Source organism: Littorina saxatilis, linkage group LG5, assembly GCF_037325665.1.
Source record: "Littorina saxatilis isolate snail1 linkage group LG5, US_GU_Lsax_2.0, whole genome shotgun sequence".
Classification (NCBI taxonomy): Eukaryota; Metazoa; Mollusca; class Gastropoda; order Littorinimorpha; family Littorinidae; genus Littorina; species Littorina saxatilis.
This window is the reverse complement of record NC_090249.1, coordinates 20,550,658-20,567,160: the sequence shown is the minus strand read 5'-3', so window position 1 is coordinate 20,567,160 and position 16,503 is coordinate 20,550,658. Positions and strand designations below refer to the sequence as shown.

Sequence of the window (16,503 nt, the reverse complement as noted above, 5' to 3'; positions counted from 1 at the left end):
CTTTGTCGACAATATGGAACGCTGTCAGCGATCAGAATGTCACACAGGAAAGTTATATTCTCAAATAGTGCATGTTTATTTGTATGGTTTTACAGTTCAGCAGACGTTATAGATCCAGAACTTTGTCCAGGTGGTAGTTTTAGCAATTGCAAATCACCAATCTACCTTTGATTCCAATCCTTAACAAGTACAAAGTCACTCATTACCTTTTACTGGGAGGATTGTAGCCATCCAGCACGTTGCCCGCATTTCCCACGCTGCATTCAAAGTGGATGGGTTTCTCCGATAGCCTTCTGTCGATCATGGAGGCCTCCAGGAAACAGCCGAACAGAAAGTACTCTTCGGGTTGACCCGCTGCCGTCTGCACAGCAAACAGAAGCATATCCTGTTGATTGCTACTGTCATTGTCGGATAAGGTGGATGTACGATCGGGGTAGATTACTTAATGCGCGATTTTGTAAGTAGGACCAATAATTCCGTTTCAGTTAATGGATAATGATTTTGGATATTAATTTTCTTCTCGCAGTTTTGCTTCTGTCCTAAATTTTACCAGTCATTTCTCTGCTCTGTGCTTTCGACGATAGTCTTGATTTGATGTCATTGTGTATCTCGACTCTCTGCCTGTCTGTCTCTTTATCTGTCCATTCCAATAAAGCTATTAGTGTTTCATTTTATGCTTTGTCAGTCAAGACAAAATGACATGCCAGTAACGTAACCAAGGCACCTCGCTAGACACCACGCTTGGCTTAAACACAGGTTACCTTTCAATTGAAGAGGACTATTCAAAATGTCACATAGGACTGCAAAACCCCCCCGCGGGTTAGGGGGAAGAATTTACCCGATGCTCCCCAGCATGTCGTAAGAGGCGACTAACGGATTCTGTTTCTCCTTTTACCCTTGGTAAGGGTTTCTTGTATAGAATATAGTCAATTTTTGTAAAGATTTTAGTCAAGCAGTATGTAAGAAATGTTAAGTCCTTTGTACTGGAAACTTGCATTCTTCCAGTAAGGTAATGCATTGTACTATGTTGCAAGCCCCTGGAGCAAATTTTTGATTAGTGCTTTTGTGAACAAGAAACAATTGACAAGTGGCTCTATCCCATCTCCCCCCTTTCCCCGTCGCGATATAACCTTCGTGGTTGAAAACGATGTTAAACACCTAATAAAGAAAGAAAGAAAGGACTGCAAATCAAGCTATACACATGATAGACAGCACACTTCCTCGTGATTTTTCTCGTTCGATGATGTTTTAAATGTAAACAATGTCAACTGAACACATTTATGTAATTCTCAAATTCAGTCAAACTGCTTATACTTTCCCATGACTGAACACACCTATCCAGTTCAGCATAGAAGGTCTGCTGCTCTCGATTTAAAGAGTGTTTGCCAGCTCCACACCCCCCCTCCCCCTCCCCCTCAATAAAAATATCCCACACATATATCTGCCAACATCTCCGTCAGACCCTACAAGCCCGGAGACACTGACGAAAAATCTGACTGACATATTCAATGTTCAAGTTCAACGTCCTTTTGGTACTAGTGAGCCTATCACGGGACATGTGTTGGTAATACGATGGAATACACATCATATAATAGCGCTTACCTCAGATATAGGTAGCGTGGGCTCGACCTCCACGTTGCAGGGTCCGCTCTCCTGGCTGTCCTGAATCTCCGTCTTGAGGGCGATCAGCAGACGACCCCGGAACGACACGCCTTCCCCGATCCCGTCGTTGAGGTGCTGGTGCTTCTCGAGCAGCTGGTAGTAGCGCGTCGACCCGTACAGGTTCACCCAAGAAGGCCCGAAGGTGGGAAGAAAACCTGCGAAGAGGCGTTTAAGAGTCATGCTATTTAGATTCATGCTATTTCATGTGTTATGTTGATTTTGGAGACAGCACATAAAGTTGCTCATTTTTGTGTTTACCGACCCTGCTTCGCGGAAGCTATAATTCACCGTAATTTGAAGTGTAAGAAAATATAAAAGAAAAGATCTTTTACACTCACCTTTCTCTCCTTCGTTGGAGATCTGCGACAGGTCAACAAAATGGGTCCCGATGACGTCATCATTGACGGTGTCACTGTCACGTAGCTGGATCTTGATACGTCGACAGAGGGGCGGGAACATCTCGGTGAATACAATCTGCTCGTTCCAGATAGGTTCGTAGGCTCCTTTCTTCACTGTGGTTTTACCCTGCAAAACACCCAATGCCTAACATTATTTTCGTTGAAAACAAATCGTGAAATTCCGGTACTTTCGGTGCGTTCCGGTACCTAGACACGCGTCTGACTTCTACCAATTCCGTCTAAGCCCAATAGACGAATTCCGAAAATAATTCCGTCGGGTTTGTATGTAATGTGGGAGAGTGACCTTTTTTTTGGTGCAAAACCTCTGCCAAACATTTGAGGGGCCAATCACTAGGGACGGGAGTGTCGAAAACACGTGCTCCCGTCAACGTGTTTCCGACCCTGCGATGTATATGTCAGAGGTTTTGGCAAGAGTATGCACTCTTTCACAACCCATTCAAACCCGACGTAGTTATGTCCGGGCTGTGTCTGTTATTGCTGCGTACTTGCGACCTCTTGGTGAGAGTGTGCCTGTTTGTTTGTATTGTATTGTATCAGCCGGATTTTGTGTGTTTTGTTTTTGACCACGTGCAAGAATAGTGCCCTAAATTCAAGGAAGCTGTTGTAAGGTAGCCTACCACATAATGCAGACACAAAGAACCGTTGCAGAATGTTGACACTTGCGAGAATTTGCTACAACAAACCCGGTAATTTTGACTTTAAACCTAGAATCATTCCGTAAATCGTATTTGCATGCCTACATGACGGACTGTTGAGAGTTAAGCTGGGACACGCTGTTCTTGAATTTTACCATCGTTGCTTACACTTTAATTAGCGTCTGGTGCAAAAACTGGAGAGAGAAAAGCCACAGAATTTTTCAATTTCTGCTTACCTGATGCCCAGCAAAAGAGACCTCCACATAGGGATCTACGAGATCCTTGCTCTCCCCAGTGAAGGCTCTCTTGACGTTGGCCACGATGCCAGCGTTCATCTTGGGCAGACCGTCGGCCTTGTACACCTTCAAACAGAACCGCGCTCTCGACCTGTCGGCTGGCACGCCGTCTGGTAGCAGCAAGTTTCTGAAAAATCAAATAAACTTGTGTTACTGTGGTACTTAAGATTTAGGACGGATTGTCTGTTTTTGGTTAGTGTGTGTGTGTGTGTGTGTGTGTGTGTGTGTGTGTGTGTGTGTGTGTGTGTGTGTGTGTGTGTGCGTGTGCGCGTGTGTGTGTGTGATTGTGTGCGTGTGTGTGTGTGTGAGTGTGTGTGTGTGTGTGTGTTCGTGTGTGTGTGTATGTATGTGTGTGTGTTTAGGCATCTTCATATGAACGGATAAACCCTGTGGTTTAGTTGTGGTGGCGGTGGGCGTCGAGGGGGCTGAGATTTTAAAGATATGATTTATAGTGTGAGAGAGAGAGAGAGAGAGAGAGAGAGAGAGAGAGAGAGAGAGAAAAAAAGAGAGAGAGAGACAGACAGACAGACAGACAGACAGACAGATTAGACAGATAGACAGACAGGTAGGCAGAACTAATTCATAGTTACATAAAGTGCCAAGAATTGACTAAAGTTATTGAAATGAGTAGTCTGCTTTAGTTGTTTTTGCTTTTTTACAGTATACGTTTCATAAACCCACGGTATAAATCCTTAAATCGAGACTCATTCTTTACCTTTTCTGCTAGGCGTGCATTCGCTTTCGATACTGTTGTTGATTTTATTCCTCTTTTTCAAAGTTTCCCACATTCATAATCTTAACAGGGCTATATTTTCTAGCATGGCATTAATGACTGCCAAAACCTAAATCAATTTAAAATCCTGGGTTCGTATTAGTTCCGCCCGGACCCGGCCACAATGTTTTCATGCCTTGACACTGAGGCAAGAATAGCAACTCTTCCTTGCCTAAACCTAGAGCCTCGATTTCTCAGTTTGCTCCCCTGAATCACCGCGCATTCACTCAGTTGGACCTCATTGAATTTTCGTTTTTGATGTAGTGGTTGCTCATATGGCAAAACTCAGCAGTAAATTGTTCTAATTTCAGATGTAACCTAACAAACACTTACGCTTCGATGTCGTCTTCATCTTTGTCACTCTTTGGCGGTACCTGAAAAAGGGGAAAAAGACGATAAACTTAAAAAAACAACCGGTCTAAATGTTAAAACCAACTGCTAGAATGTGAACTTCGGTGCTTCCAAATGCTAAAAAGATAAAGTTTATGTATACAAAATCAATCAACCAACCAACCAACCAACCAACTAACCAACCAATCCAACAAACAAACAAACATTCAAGAAACAAACAAACAAGCAAACAAAAACACATACAAACTAACAGAAACATAGTGAAAAGAGAATGATATGCACCGCACCACATGAAGCATTTCCTAAACAATCTTTAACATTTAGGTTCCCAGCGATGAAATGACTATTCTACTTTACTTCACTTTACGACGGGCGCTGTGGCGTGGTGGTAAGACGTCGGCCTCCTAATCGGAAGGTCGAGGGTTCGAATCCCGGCCGCGGCCGCCTGGTGGGTTAAGTGTGGAGATTTTTCCGATCTCCCAGGTCAACTTATGTGCAGACCTGCTAGTGGCTTATCCCCCTTCGTGTGTACACGCAAGCACAAGACCAAGTGCGCACGTAAAAGATCCTGTAATCCATGTCAGAGTTCGGTGGGTTATAGAAACATGAAAATACCCAGCATGCTTCCTCCGAAAGCGGCGTATGGCTGCCTAAATGGCGGGGTAAAAACGGTCATACACGTAAAATTCCACTCGTGCAAAAACACGAGTGTACGTGGGAGTTTCAGCCCACGAACGAAGAAGAAGAAGAAGACTTCACTTTACTTCACTTTACTTCTACTTTACTTCACTTTACTGCAGAAGAACAGAAACATCAAACGTACCTTCACAGAGTCTCCTTTGCCGATCACAGCGATATCACACTTCAAGTAACCTTTGACACCGCCATTTATATCCTCCGGGTCAGTCAGCATTGCCCATTTATGGAAAAACTGATGATCTGTGTAATGAAAACGAGATTTGTAAACTGACATTATCTCGATAAAATAAAGTAATGATAATTAAGACGACTAGAGGCTAAAGAATCAAAAAAACAAGAAAGGTAATTTGTTGGAACGTTTGTTATTGACAAAACAATACGTTACAATTACATAGTATTGTTTTGTCAATAACAAACGTTCCAACAAAGTACCTCTCTTGTTTTTTGATTCTGAATTTTGGAACTTTGGCCGTCTCTTTGTTTTTGGATTTAGATACTAAAGAGTTATACATGATGACTACTCTAAAAACAAATTGGATCCTAAGCCTTACGGAATAATCTATGGACTTGAAAAGAAAAATGATGAGTTAGTCAGATAAAGCAAAACTTCTAGCTAAAATAGGGTCGTCTACACACACACACACACACACACACACACACACACACACACACACACACACCTATATATACACATACACACACACACACACACACACACACACACACACACACACACACACACACACACATACACACACACACACACACACACACACAAATACACACGCACACGCACAACACACACCAACCACACTCCAGACTTTAGAGTATATTACTATTTTGGCCTTTCGGCATTTTCAGGTTACTTTAAAAAATACAATTTGTTTTAAAAAAATACGCGAGGCATCCTTAAGTTACTTCCAACCCGATCCAAAGCAAAGTAAAGTGCAAATAATTAACAAATAAATTAATAAATAGCAGTCAGACCAACAAGGTAACAATAACACCATGACTTCAGAGTAAACCAGCAAAAGAATGTTAGTGTAAAGGTAGCAAGAAAACCCAACACCGCACGCAGTTCCAAGTTACGTTATAAATAGCAAACAAAGAAAGAACAGATAAAAAGTATGAGAAATGCATAAAAGTGTAGATAATTTGCATAATATTTGCACACACGTACACAAATTACTCTTTTCCCAAAAGAACGTACGCAAAGACCAAAAACTCCCTCTCAAAACAAAAATTCTTCCTTTTTAGAAAAAATAAATACAAACAAAACATTGTTTTAAACTTTGACAAAAATTAGATTGAAAAGAATTATTGCACAATTGTAAACATTTTGGTCATGCTCCTTTTACCTTACCTTATTTTGATGTTTTTTTTCATAAAGAAATGAAAATGCCTGACATTATTCAGAAAGCTCACATCTTTTTTTAACGAAACCTTTCTTAAAGACTAGCCAGAGAAGCAAGAAACTGGTTCCCGCTTATAAAACCAGCATCGAACAACATCACGGTGCTCAAGAGATATCTCTCGATACTCCTCACCCCATCCCAACTTGCATTTTAGAAAACTTAAATAAATGCCATTTACATGCAGGTAAGATGTCCCTTTAAAGGAAAAGAAGGCAAACCCTTTTGACAAGACTGAAGCATAGATGACAAAGGAATCACTTGACAAGAATCAAGCATGAGTGACAATCGGAAAGAGGCCATTGATACAAATTTAAGATACCTTCTCTCACGGGCCAATAATCTTGCAAATCACGCCAAATCTAGTGTGAGTTGTTTTCTTTATGAAGGAATTAGAGAAAGAACATTCTTCTCCCAGAACACGAACCAAAATTCTAATGTCTGGCTGCCGTCGGTAGATATCTATATATATATATACGACTTGTGTCTGTCTGTGTGTCTGTGTGTCTGTTCGCGATGCGCGGCCAAGGTTCTCGATGGATCTGTTTCAAATTTGGTGGGCATATTCAGGTACACCCGGGACAGGACACAACCTGGTCGATATTTCAACACGTGCTCTCAGCGCGCAGCGCTGAACCGATTTTGGTTTTTCTGTAGATCCACTATATCCATTCCCAGTAACTCTTCCTTATCTTCTCCAGTGTTTTGTTTTGCGCGTTTATCTCCCTTCCTTCGTGTGGCGTCAATCCATATTCCCGTTACTACGTTACTATTTTTAGAAGGTCACTGCACGTTACTATTTTTAGATCTCCCTTCCTTCGTGTGGCGTCAATCCATATTCCCGTTACTACGTTACTATTTTAAGAAGGTCACTGCACGTTACTATTTTTAGATCTCCCTTCCTTCGTGCGCCGGCGAAGCCGGCGTACACCCGGCAAAGCCGGGTCCCAGGCGCAGCCTGGTATTCGGCTCTACTTCTTCCCGGCGAAGCCGGTACCCGGCGAAGCGGGTAATCGTCTAGTAATTATATATGTTTGTGTGTGTGTGTGTGTGTGTGTGTGTGTGTGTGTGTGTGTGTGTGTGTGTGTGTGTGTGTGTGTTTGTGTGCCTAATTAACTTTGTAACTGACACCATGTCAATCAACATTAATTTATGACGGGCGCAGTGGCGTGGTGGTAAGACGTCGGCCTCCTAATCGGGAGGTCGTGAGGTCGAATCCCGGTCGCTGCCGCCTGGTGGGTTAAGAGTGGAGATTTTTCCGATCTCCCAGGTCAACTTATGTGCAGACCTGCTAGTGACTTAACCCCCTTCGTGTGTACACGCAAGCACAAGACCAAGTGCGCACGAAAAAGATCCTGTAATCCATGTCAGAGTTCGGTGGGTTATAGAAACACGAAAATACCCAGCATGCCTCCCCCGAAATCGGCGTATGCTGCCCGAATGGCGGGGTAAAAACGGTCATACACGTAAAAATCCACTCTTTCTAAACACATGAGTGAACGTGGTAGTCTAAGCTTTTGAACAAAGAAGAAGAAGAAGAAGAACATTAATTTATACAAAAAAATCCACTGCGCGCAGAAAGCGACCAGGCTGGACACTTTTGGTATGTATCACAGTGGAAGGATACTCCAGTCTCTTGTGAAAGACAGGTCAGATTTGTCATTGTATTACACACGATGAAAAGTATGTATGAGCAATAGTTGCCTGCAAGTAGGCCACTTCACGAGGTCAAGCATTTTAGCACTTGAAAGGCGACCACTTGTGAGTTTGTTTGTTTGTTTGCTTAACGCGGCCGGGGTTCGAACCCACGACCTCCCGGTCACGGGGCGGACGCCTTACCACTAGGCCAACCGTGCCGGTCCACTTGTGAGTGTGTACATGTGGTTTTGATTTACGTCATTAATGTTGTGTTGTTTAAATGTTGTTGTTGTTGTATTTGTATTTTTTGTTTATGATTGGCCGGCTATGTCTTTCTTCTATAACTTATGCATTTCCGTTGTGACGATAGCCAACACTGGCTCCTGCAACGTACCTATACCAGATCCAGATACCAAGAGGGATCCAGGCTGATAACAGAAAACAGTGGCGCACGTTAAAGGCCCAGTGCAGCTCACAGCCTTCGTTTTGTGTTTTTGTTGCAGCTGAGTGCATTTACAGTTCAAAAATCCTCCTATGGTAGTAAAACAAACCCAAAACTACCCAACGACGACATCTGTGAAGCTCGACAGTTTCTTGTTCACGCGAGTGCATAAATTAACCTAGTTATTACGTTGGTGTTTGGTCGGAGTTCGATTCAACTTGAGTGATTCCGGCCTCCATTTTGTTTTACACAAAATCATGATGACGTCTGACATAGTTTGCTTTAGTGACTGTCTTTTTGTGCATGATGTGGTGATCTACCTGATCTAAATTTAGATCCAAAAATAGGTCAAGACCAGCCGGGTCCGAGTACGAAATTAATTCGTAAAAAAATCGCAGTTCTTGACTCTTTGGGTGCAAGTCAATGAAACTTGGTAGTTCTTCTAACGGATAGCTGCCTGAGGTATGACAAAAAGCCCCAGAGGCTCCGTGCACCTGGATTTGACAAGTTCAGTACCTTTAAATGTCAAAGCAGCACCGCCCTGATATGGCCCTTTGTGGTCGGCTGGGCGTTAAAAAAAAAAGAAAAAAAGAATAGAAAACAGGGATGATTTCTTCAGAGGAGCGGTCGCCAACCGAATGCCAGTTAATAGTGTAATTAAGCCTCGGCTTTATAGGATTGAAGGATTCGGAGCGAGTCACACATTGTTAGCGAAGTATTAGTAGAAGAATGTCCGGTTCTGCGAGACAAAAGAACTGTCTAAATCCGAGGAAGCTGATGCTAAGTCAGAGGATTATTTCGGTGAAAGAGACCACTCATGAAATATCAAAGGACATTTTACAAAAATAACACTGTTTCTTATGGGCAGGATGGCGGGGGTGTCCAACAAAGGGTATTATTTCACTGATTCAAGCGTAAGGAGGGAGGCCACTCTACATGATTCAAGCATGGGTTAGCGCCCCTACCTGGCTGCGCGTACACAGTGGCTACATCCAGCTTGTAAGCGCCCACAGGTTTGGTCATGCGCAGAAGACGTCCTGAGTGACACGCCTTGATTCGTCAGAGGAGATAGGCATGCAACACCAAGCATTGAGCAAGAGGTATAGAAAGGCTGCCCAAACCCCACAGGTATAATAGATAGTATAAATAAGACAAAATAAAATTATAAAAATAAAAAAATAGAGAAAAAAAGTCATATATCAATATAAAAAAAAATCGACGGAGAAGCTGTGGAAAAATATGTCAATGTACATTTTGCGAACAGAAAAATATGACAAAGGATAGAAACGACAAATCAAGAACAATTTACAATTCTGCGGTTGTAATTTTTGGGAAACATCCACGACCCCGCTCTATAGTTTGCATCGTTTAGGCCTACCTTCAACCTACAAGGACATTATGATTTTTTTTTGGAGGGAGGGGGGGGGGTGGTTATTACAATTCTTGTGCACCGTAAACACACTCATAATTACCGTATGGTATTGTTGTGCATAAACCAGAAACAAAGGTTCATCCTTCGCATGCTTTGTGGAATTTTACGTGTTTCAATGCAACACTCGTGTGTGCAACCACCCTCGTCACATGCATGTGCCAGATAAGTGAATGGTGACAAAATGATTCCGTGAGATGTTGAGTTTATCTAATTAATTAAAATGCAGAATAATTGTGATTGCCGCCAAAACCTGATAATTTCCTGTAAAAAAGTTTGATGAAATAAAGAACACTTAAACTTCCACTATTAAGGTCAATTTACCACCAGGAGCCATTTGCGTTCGTCAGTCTCTGCTTTAATCGTCAAAAAGGTTTTAGAAGTACATGTATTCTTCGTATCCTACATCTACAAGCACACGACTGTGGTCACCACGGCAAATGTCACGTAAAATACCGATGGTTATTGTGGTAACATTGTAGAATTTGTGTTTTGTTTATGATTACCTTGACAAATATATCTTAAACTTTTTAACAACGAAAGACATCCAAAAAGTGTCAGAGACTGTTCATCAAAACGACGGGCTACATGGGAAGGCTCAGAGTCTCTGAATGTAGTTGAAAGCATAACCAGGTCAGCTTGATGAAAGCGCACAACCCCGTACATGCGTATTCATGCAAAAGGTAAAAATGGTGTGGATTTTGCAGTCCAAGCAAGCAAGCAAACAATGTGTATCTGACAATGGAAGGAAAACGACCATTTTACTCAGACGCATGCACACAAAATTGTTTTATTGCACAAAAAGGTGCGGTAAGTGGAACAACATGACAAAAAAAGCAAAGAAAAAAAAATTCGTGATGAAAATGGGTGACTACCGCGAGCTTTGTACACGGTGGCAACATCTAACTTGAAACAGCCCACAGTGTTTCCAGAGCGCAGAAAGTTGCGTGAGTGCAGGACCTAGAACATTGGCAATTAACAAAAACAATGACATTCCATTTGTATTTGTATATATATGTACTAAGCAGAATTGAATAAATAGTTTCAAGCATGGTCATTCCAAACATAAATTTATACCCCTGTCTTTCGAACCATGTCATGGACGTAACGGTCTAAAAAAATACGACTACTTCCATTGATTTCACTTCAAATACACTCTTCAAAAAAAGTTAAAGATCACTTTTTTACAAGCACGCCACACAAAACAGACAAGACCGAATTCTTTCATTTAAAAAAACCCCTATATAATTGAACAACCAAGGAGTAATGACAAACAAAGCAAAGATCGAACGCGGCAGCGACAATTTAGCTAGAGTGTGTCAAACGTGACAACCCTCGAAAATGGAATTCACAACAATGTGAATCAGTGTCAATAACGCGTGTGCCCTCCGTTGTGTGCCAGGCATTCAACACATCGTTGGCGCATGGAGTGGATCAGGTTGCATATGAATGCTCTGGGAACTCCATTCCACTTCTGCTGGAGCCATTGCAGCAGTTGGCCCAGATTGGCAGGAGGAGGTTGATGTTGCTGTACCCGACGACAAAGCTCGTCCCACATGTGCTCTATGGGGTTCAGGTCCGGGCTGTTGGCTGGCCACAGCATCCTGTTGACCCTGGCCTGCTGGATGAAGGTGTTTACAGCTGCAGAGCGATGGGGAGGTGCGTTGTCATCCTGAGGAATCGCACGAGGGCCGATCGCTTGGAGGGCTGGAACGACCAGGGGTTGCAGGATCTCATTCTGTTAGCTGACACCGGTCAAGTTGCCCACTACATGGTACAGAGGTGTCCTTAGACGTGTGCTGATCCCTCCCCAGACCATCACAGAGCCTCTGCCAAAACGCTGTCGTTCCAGAACAGTGCCTTCTGCGAAGCGCTCTCCGCGACGCCTCCACACTCAGATGCGACCATCAGCAGGTTCCAAGCAAAAGCGGGACTCATCTGTAAACAACACCTGAGCCCACTGCTGACGTTGCCACCTCACATGTTGAGTGCACCAGGCTCGGCGAGCTGCTCGGTGATTAGCAGTCAGGGTTGTTCCTCAGACTGGACGCCTTGCACGCAAGCCAAAGTTGTGTAGGCGGTTTCGGATCGTATGACCACTAACAACAGTGTTGGCGGTAGCTTGTAGGCGTTGCCTAATGTTGTTTGCCGTAGCCATTCTTTGTTGCATGGCCTGCCTCTGAATGAAGCGATCCTCTCTTTGTGTGGTGACTCTGGGCCGACCTGCACTCTTCCAGTTGCGTGGAATCTCTGTTTTAGTCTGATGATGACAGAGGGAGCCACTGCAAGCCTCTGGGCCACTTGCCTGGCAGCAACACCGTCTTGTAGCCATCCTATTGCCCTACCTCTATCCAAATCGCTCAGCTTTCTTCGTGGGGGCATATTGCTACTGTGCATAATTGTGTCAGCGTGTCAACCTTTAAACACAAGCTGGTGGGCGATGTTCATAGCCAGGACCCTGTTGTAGCACGTGCATCACAACCTTTTGCCCTGGCATGCTTTCCGCAAATTTCATGGGGCTATAAAAAACACCCTTTTTCTTCCAAAATGCAGAAGCTTTTGAGAAGTCCCACAAAGGGAAATAACTCTGCCTGCCAAACAAAATTCTAGGTCAAGACTCATTGTTCATTTGTTAATTCAAACACATTAAACTTTTAAATATTATGTCGATGTTTAATTTGTTGGCAATATTGTATAATTAGATCCGTTTTTTCAACCGATCCTTAACTTTTTTTGAAGAGTGTACGTGCTGAAGTTTTCATGAAAATCCAGAATTAACCACGTAGGTTTAAAAGGGGAAATGTAAGTAAATTATAGGATTGGTTTGGTGTGGGGTGTATTTTGGGTTGGTTGGATGAAGAGTGAGAATTAGGAAATGTAGTTCTGTAACAGTTAAACACCTGCTTTGTTCCGGGTCACCAAAAGACCTCATGTTATTTCCAATTTAGAAAACAACTAGATCAACACATTACTTAAAAAAAAGACGTATAAAATACATTCTAAAACATATATATACCTGGCAGCTATCTGTCTATGTCTAAGAGTTCAACCTATAGTCTAGTAAAATTGTACAACATAGGTGAGGCATTGAGGTGATACTAGTCTACTGTGACGCAAGTGACAGGTAGTCAAATATCAAGGATACAGTTTGTGACTCTGTCATAGCTTTACTTATATTTTAACATGCGAACTTCCTTGTTCTTTGCAAACAGATTCACTACACAGCATTGAAATTAAATGTCAGTAAAAGCATATCTAGATTCTCAAGGCCGACAACCAAATGCTCCCATGGATTGCTTTCCAAGGTCGTTATTGTAATGATGCTGCATGTCTAGAATTTGCATATTTAAAAAAACAAATCGAGGTCGCGAATTGATTGTTTAAGCATCTAGGCACAGTCAAACATATTTTGAAAGGTCTTTAAGAATCATTATAACAACAAATCTTTTAAAACACACTTTTTAGAAGAGTAAAGAGGATTTAACGAGAAATTCTCGTGAAGCGCAGCATTTTGTGCCAAGTGTGTGCAATGTACTTTCGTTAGGAAAATGCTAAAAATGAAAGATTTAATCATTTAGTCGCTGACTATATTTAATAAAATCCACGCGCGTACGCCCTTCAAGAGGGCTGAATGTTTTGATTTTCTTTTATATTTGCATGGAACCTTTCGTATGCATTAGTTGATTAGAATTTGTTGTTCCCGTTCATTCATTTTTGATAAGTACATAACTATCCCGCTTAACAATAAAGAGTTTTTTCTCTCTATATTTACGGAGAGGGATTTGTTTCTACTTCCACTTCAAAAAGAATCAGCTGGCTCTTTAGGACTGTCACTGTATTTGACAGTAATATACCATCATTTACAAAGAACAGCAGTTAAATGTCATGTCTCCCTTTTCTGGACATTTTGAAAAAATGAATGAAGAAACAACGGGTTCATAATGCATCATTGTCAAACGCCTCTCGGACAACGTAATAATCAGAATATGGGTAGTTCTCATGCGCATATTTTTTCTATGACTTGAACACACAATACGAAGCTGTGTAAATTGTTCGTGTTATGCTATTTCAACACTATTGTTTTATTCTTAGAAGGAATATCTATTCAGAGCGCCGAAGGCACTGCAAGAAATCTACAAAAGCAGCCTTACAGTTTCACGTTATGAATAAGCAGCATCTATAGAAAATAATATAATGTACTGTAATGCCCTTTGAAGCCAGCTTTTTCCTCAATCAGATGCATTCTTTTCCTACCTTTTGTGTAAGATGTATAGTTAAAATACAGGTATTAACTTTTCTTACAACTGTAATTGCAAATCCACAATAATTATCGAGTTGATTAACATTAATATTCCACTAAATAGATTCAATTCTGGATCTATATCTTTGTTGGAAAGGTAACAGATTCAATCAACTATTTAGTAAAGAACTGTACCAAATAAATCAAAAACGCATAATTTGCGTGTTTAAGCATTTTTACATATCGGGCTCAGGTTTTCTTTTCCAACTTTGAAATGTGTGTGTGTATTTGTTTAAACCTACTCTGCAGTGAAGTGTGTCACTAATTCTAACTAACAATGACACTAGTAGACTAAACAAGCAAATAAAATGAAAATAACTGCCGTGACCTTTCAGCACAGAAGCTTCAATGGCTATGATTCAATTTTGTATAACAAGTATTTTTGTCTTTTCGTTCTTTCTGTTAAAATAATTGTGTCAAGATATAACATCATTCATCAAAGCTAGACGAAAAGCAATTTATTTCGATCTTATTCTCCGTGGCAATTAAACCAGACTCAGCCAGCTAGTGCCTAGAGCAGAATAATTTCATAACAAAAAAGATAACATGGGAAGACACAATGAAATCTGCGGAAAAGTACATGTTTGTTTCCAACGTAATACATTTTCTCCATAGAATTGGCATGCGCAAACAGGAAAGTGGTTCCGGAAACTGTCAAGGGAATCGAATCATTGGTATTGTGAATTGATGAACGAAGATTGTGTTGGGGAAAAACAGCATGGGGAAGTATCAATCAAAATAACTTAATTAATAGAAATCAACCAACGATTCATATTGAAGGTAGTTATGTGTGTGTGTGTGTGTGTGTGTGTGTGTGTGTGTGTGTGTGTGTGTGCGTGTGTGTATGTGTGTGTGTGTGTGTGTGTGTGCGTGTCTAGAGAGAAAGAGAGAGAGAGAGAGAGAGAGAGAGAGAGAGAGAGAGAGAAAGAGAGAGATAGAGATAGAAAGAGAAAGAGAGCGAGAGAGAGAGAGAGAGAGAGAGAGCGAGCGAGCGAGCGAGAGAGAGAGAGAGAGAGAAAGACAGAAAGAGAGAGAGACAGAGAGAGAGAGACAAACAGAGAGAGACAAACAGAGAGACAGAGACAGAGACAGAGACAAAGTATATAAATGTATAAGGGACAGATACGAACAATTGTAACACATACGTATTCACCGAACATTTTTTAACCCCAACCCACCCGCCTGCACATATGCACACTACCTCTCAAACTGAATTATGTAACGCATTCACAGTGAAATACTTGTCAGTCAATTAACCAGCCAGCAGATGAATGCAGCATTTTTTACACACCTAGTCAGTTATTAATTAGAAAAAAAACCATGGATATAAGGCTAATACTAAATACAAAAATAAACTGAGTAAAATGAATAATTAAATAACTGAATAAAAACTAAATGAGTAAATACTCAAATTAAATACATACATTAATAAAAACATACATGAAGGAATAAATAAATAAACCAATTAATAAATACAAATACAACTAATTGACTAACTTCATTATCAACTTACTGACAAAATAAATAGTGAAATAAAAAATATTTCATAAAAATATGAATAATGAATGTATTATTTAAAAATAGATATTTACATAAACAAATAAACCAATCAATCAACCAATTTACTACTAATACTTGTAACGTTAGGGAAAAGGGAAGTGGGCCGTGGTGTTGAGTCCGAGAGAATCAACAACAAGACACATTATGTTTTCTCACAGTATAGTAGATGATAAAATGTTCGTTGTTCTTATTGTTCATGTTCATTCGGGACAAAAGCAAACGGAATGAACCATGACTTTAACACCTTTTAGTGTCTTCTTTTTGCGATTCCTTTCAACGGAGAAAATAGTGCTATGGGGATGGTGACAATTGTATGACATTATGTCAAAGCGCGTCCCAGAGTAACAAATCTTGAGAAAAAAAGAAACAAAAAGAGAAGAAGAACATACGGACACAAAAGAAAATATTTCTGCTGGCTGCAATATTTACGTGCGCGCAATTCGCACTGGGATGGGAGGACAGCCTCTGCTTTAATTGATTTATCCTCACTTCGCCGATTCTGTTGTTTTTACATCTCTCTTGAGAATTTATTTCTACCCAACACCAATATGCACAGGCTTCTTCCTCTTACAACGTGTTAAGCGTTTCTCGTCACGTTTCTGGCTTGTTTACGCCAAATCCACTTTGAGGGGGTAAATCTTTCATGCTCAACAGCTCGTATAAAGGTCTCCGGTCGATTCTGCTTCTAAAATGTGGGCTTTGTGTGTGTGTGTGTGTGTGTGTGTGTGTGTGTGTGTGGGGGGGGGGGGGTGGCACTAAAATTAAAACGTCACGTGATAATGTCAGAAACAAGGGTGACTGAATAACGAAAACAAATGAAAATAACTAACACGACGTCAGTGCTCGACACTCTGTTCCAAAGTGAATGGTCGGAAGTACAAACAAACA

The 16,503-nt window shown here is 41.2% G+C and overlaps 2 protein-coding genes across 2 annotated transcripts in view; both read right to left on the bottom strand.

Moving 5' to 3' along the window:
- Window positions 1-9,661, bottom strand: part of LOC138966517 (otoferlin-like) — a 97,512-nt gene extending 87,851 nt beyond the window's left edge. The window contains exons 1-7 of the mRNA XM_070338780.1: window positions 9,292-9,661; window positions 4,959-5,074; window positions 4,118-4,158; window positions 2,953-3,139; window positions 2,001-2,187; window positions 1,603-1,817; window positions 207-361 (exon numbers count right to left, since the gene is read on the bottom strand). Coding sequence (XP_070194881.1) covers window positions 207-361; window positions 1,603-1,817; window positions 2,001-2,187; window positions 2,953-3,139; window positions 4,118-4,158; window positions 4,959-5,074; window positions 9,292-9,349 — 959 coding nt within the window. The 5' untranslated portion in view covers window positions 9,350-9,661. The remainder of the gene's footprint in view (window positions 1-206; window positions 362-1,602; window positions 1,818-2,000; window positions 2,188-2,952; window positions 3,140-4,117; window positions 4,159-4,958; window positions 5,075-9,291) is intronic.
- A 5,591-nt stretch (window positions 9,662-15,252) lies between these two features.
- LOC138967699 (otoferlin-like) overlaps window positions 15,253-16,503 on the bottom strand; it is a gene marked incomplete at its 5' end in the record, with an annotated part of 9,380 nt that continues 8,129 nt past the window's right edge. The window contains 1 exon segment of the mRNA XM_070340352.1: window positions 15,253-15,264. Within this exon segment, the coding sequence (XP_070196453.1) occupies window positions 15,253-15,264 (12 nt within the window).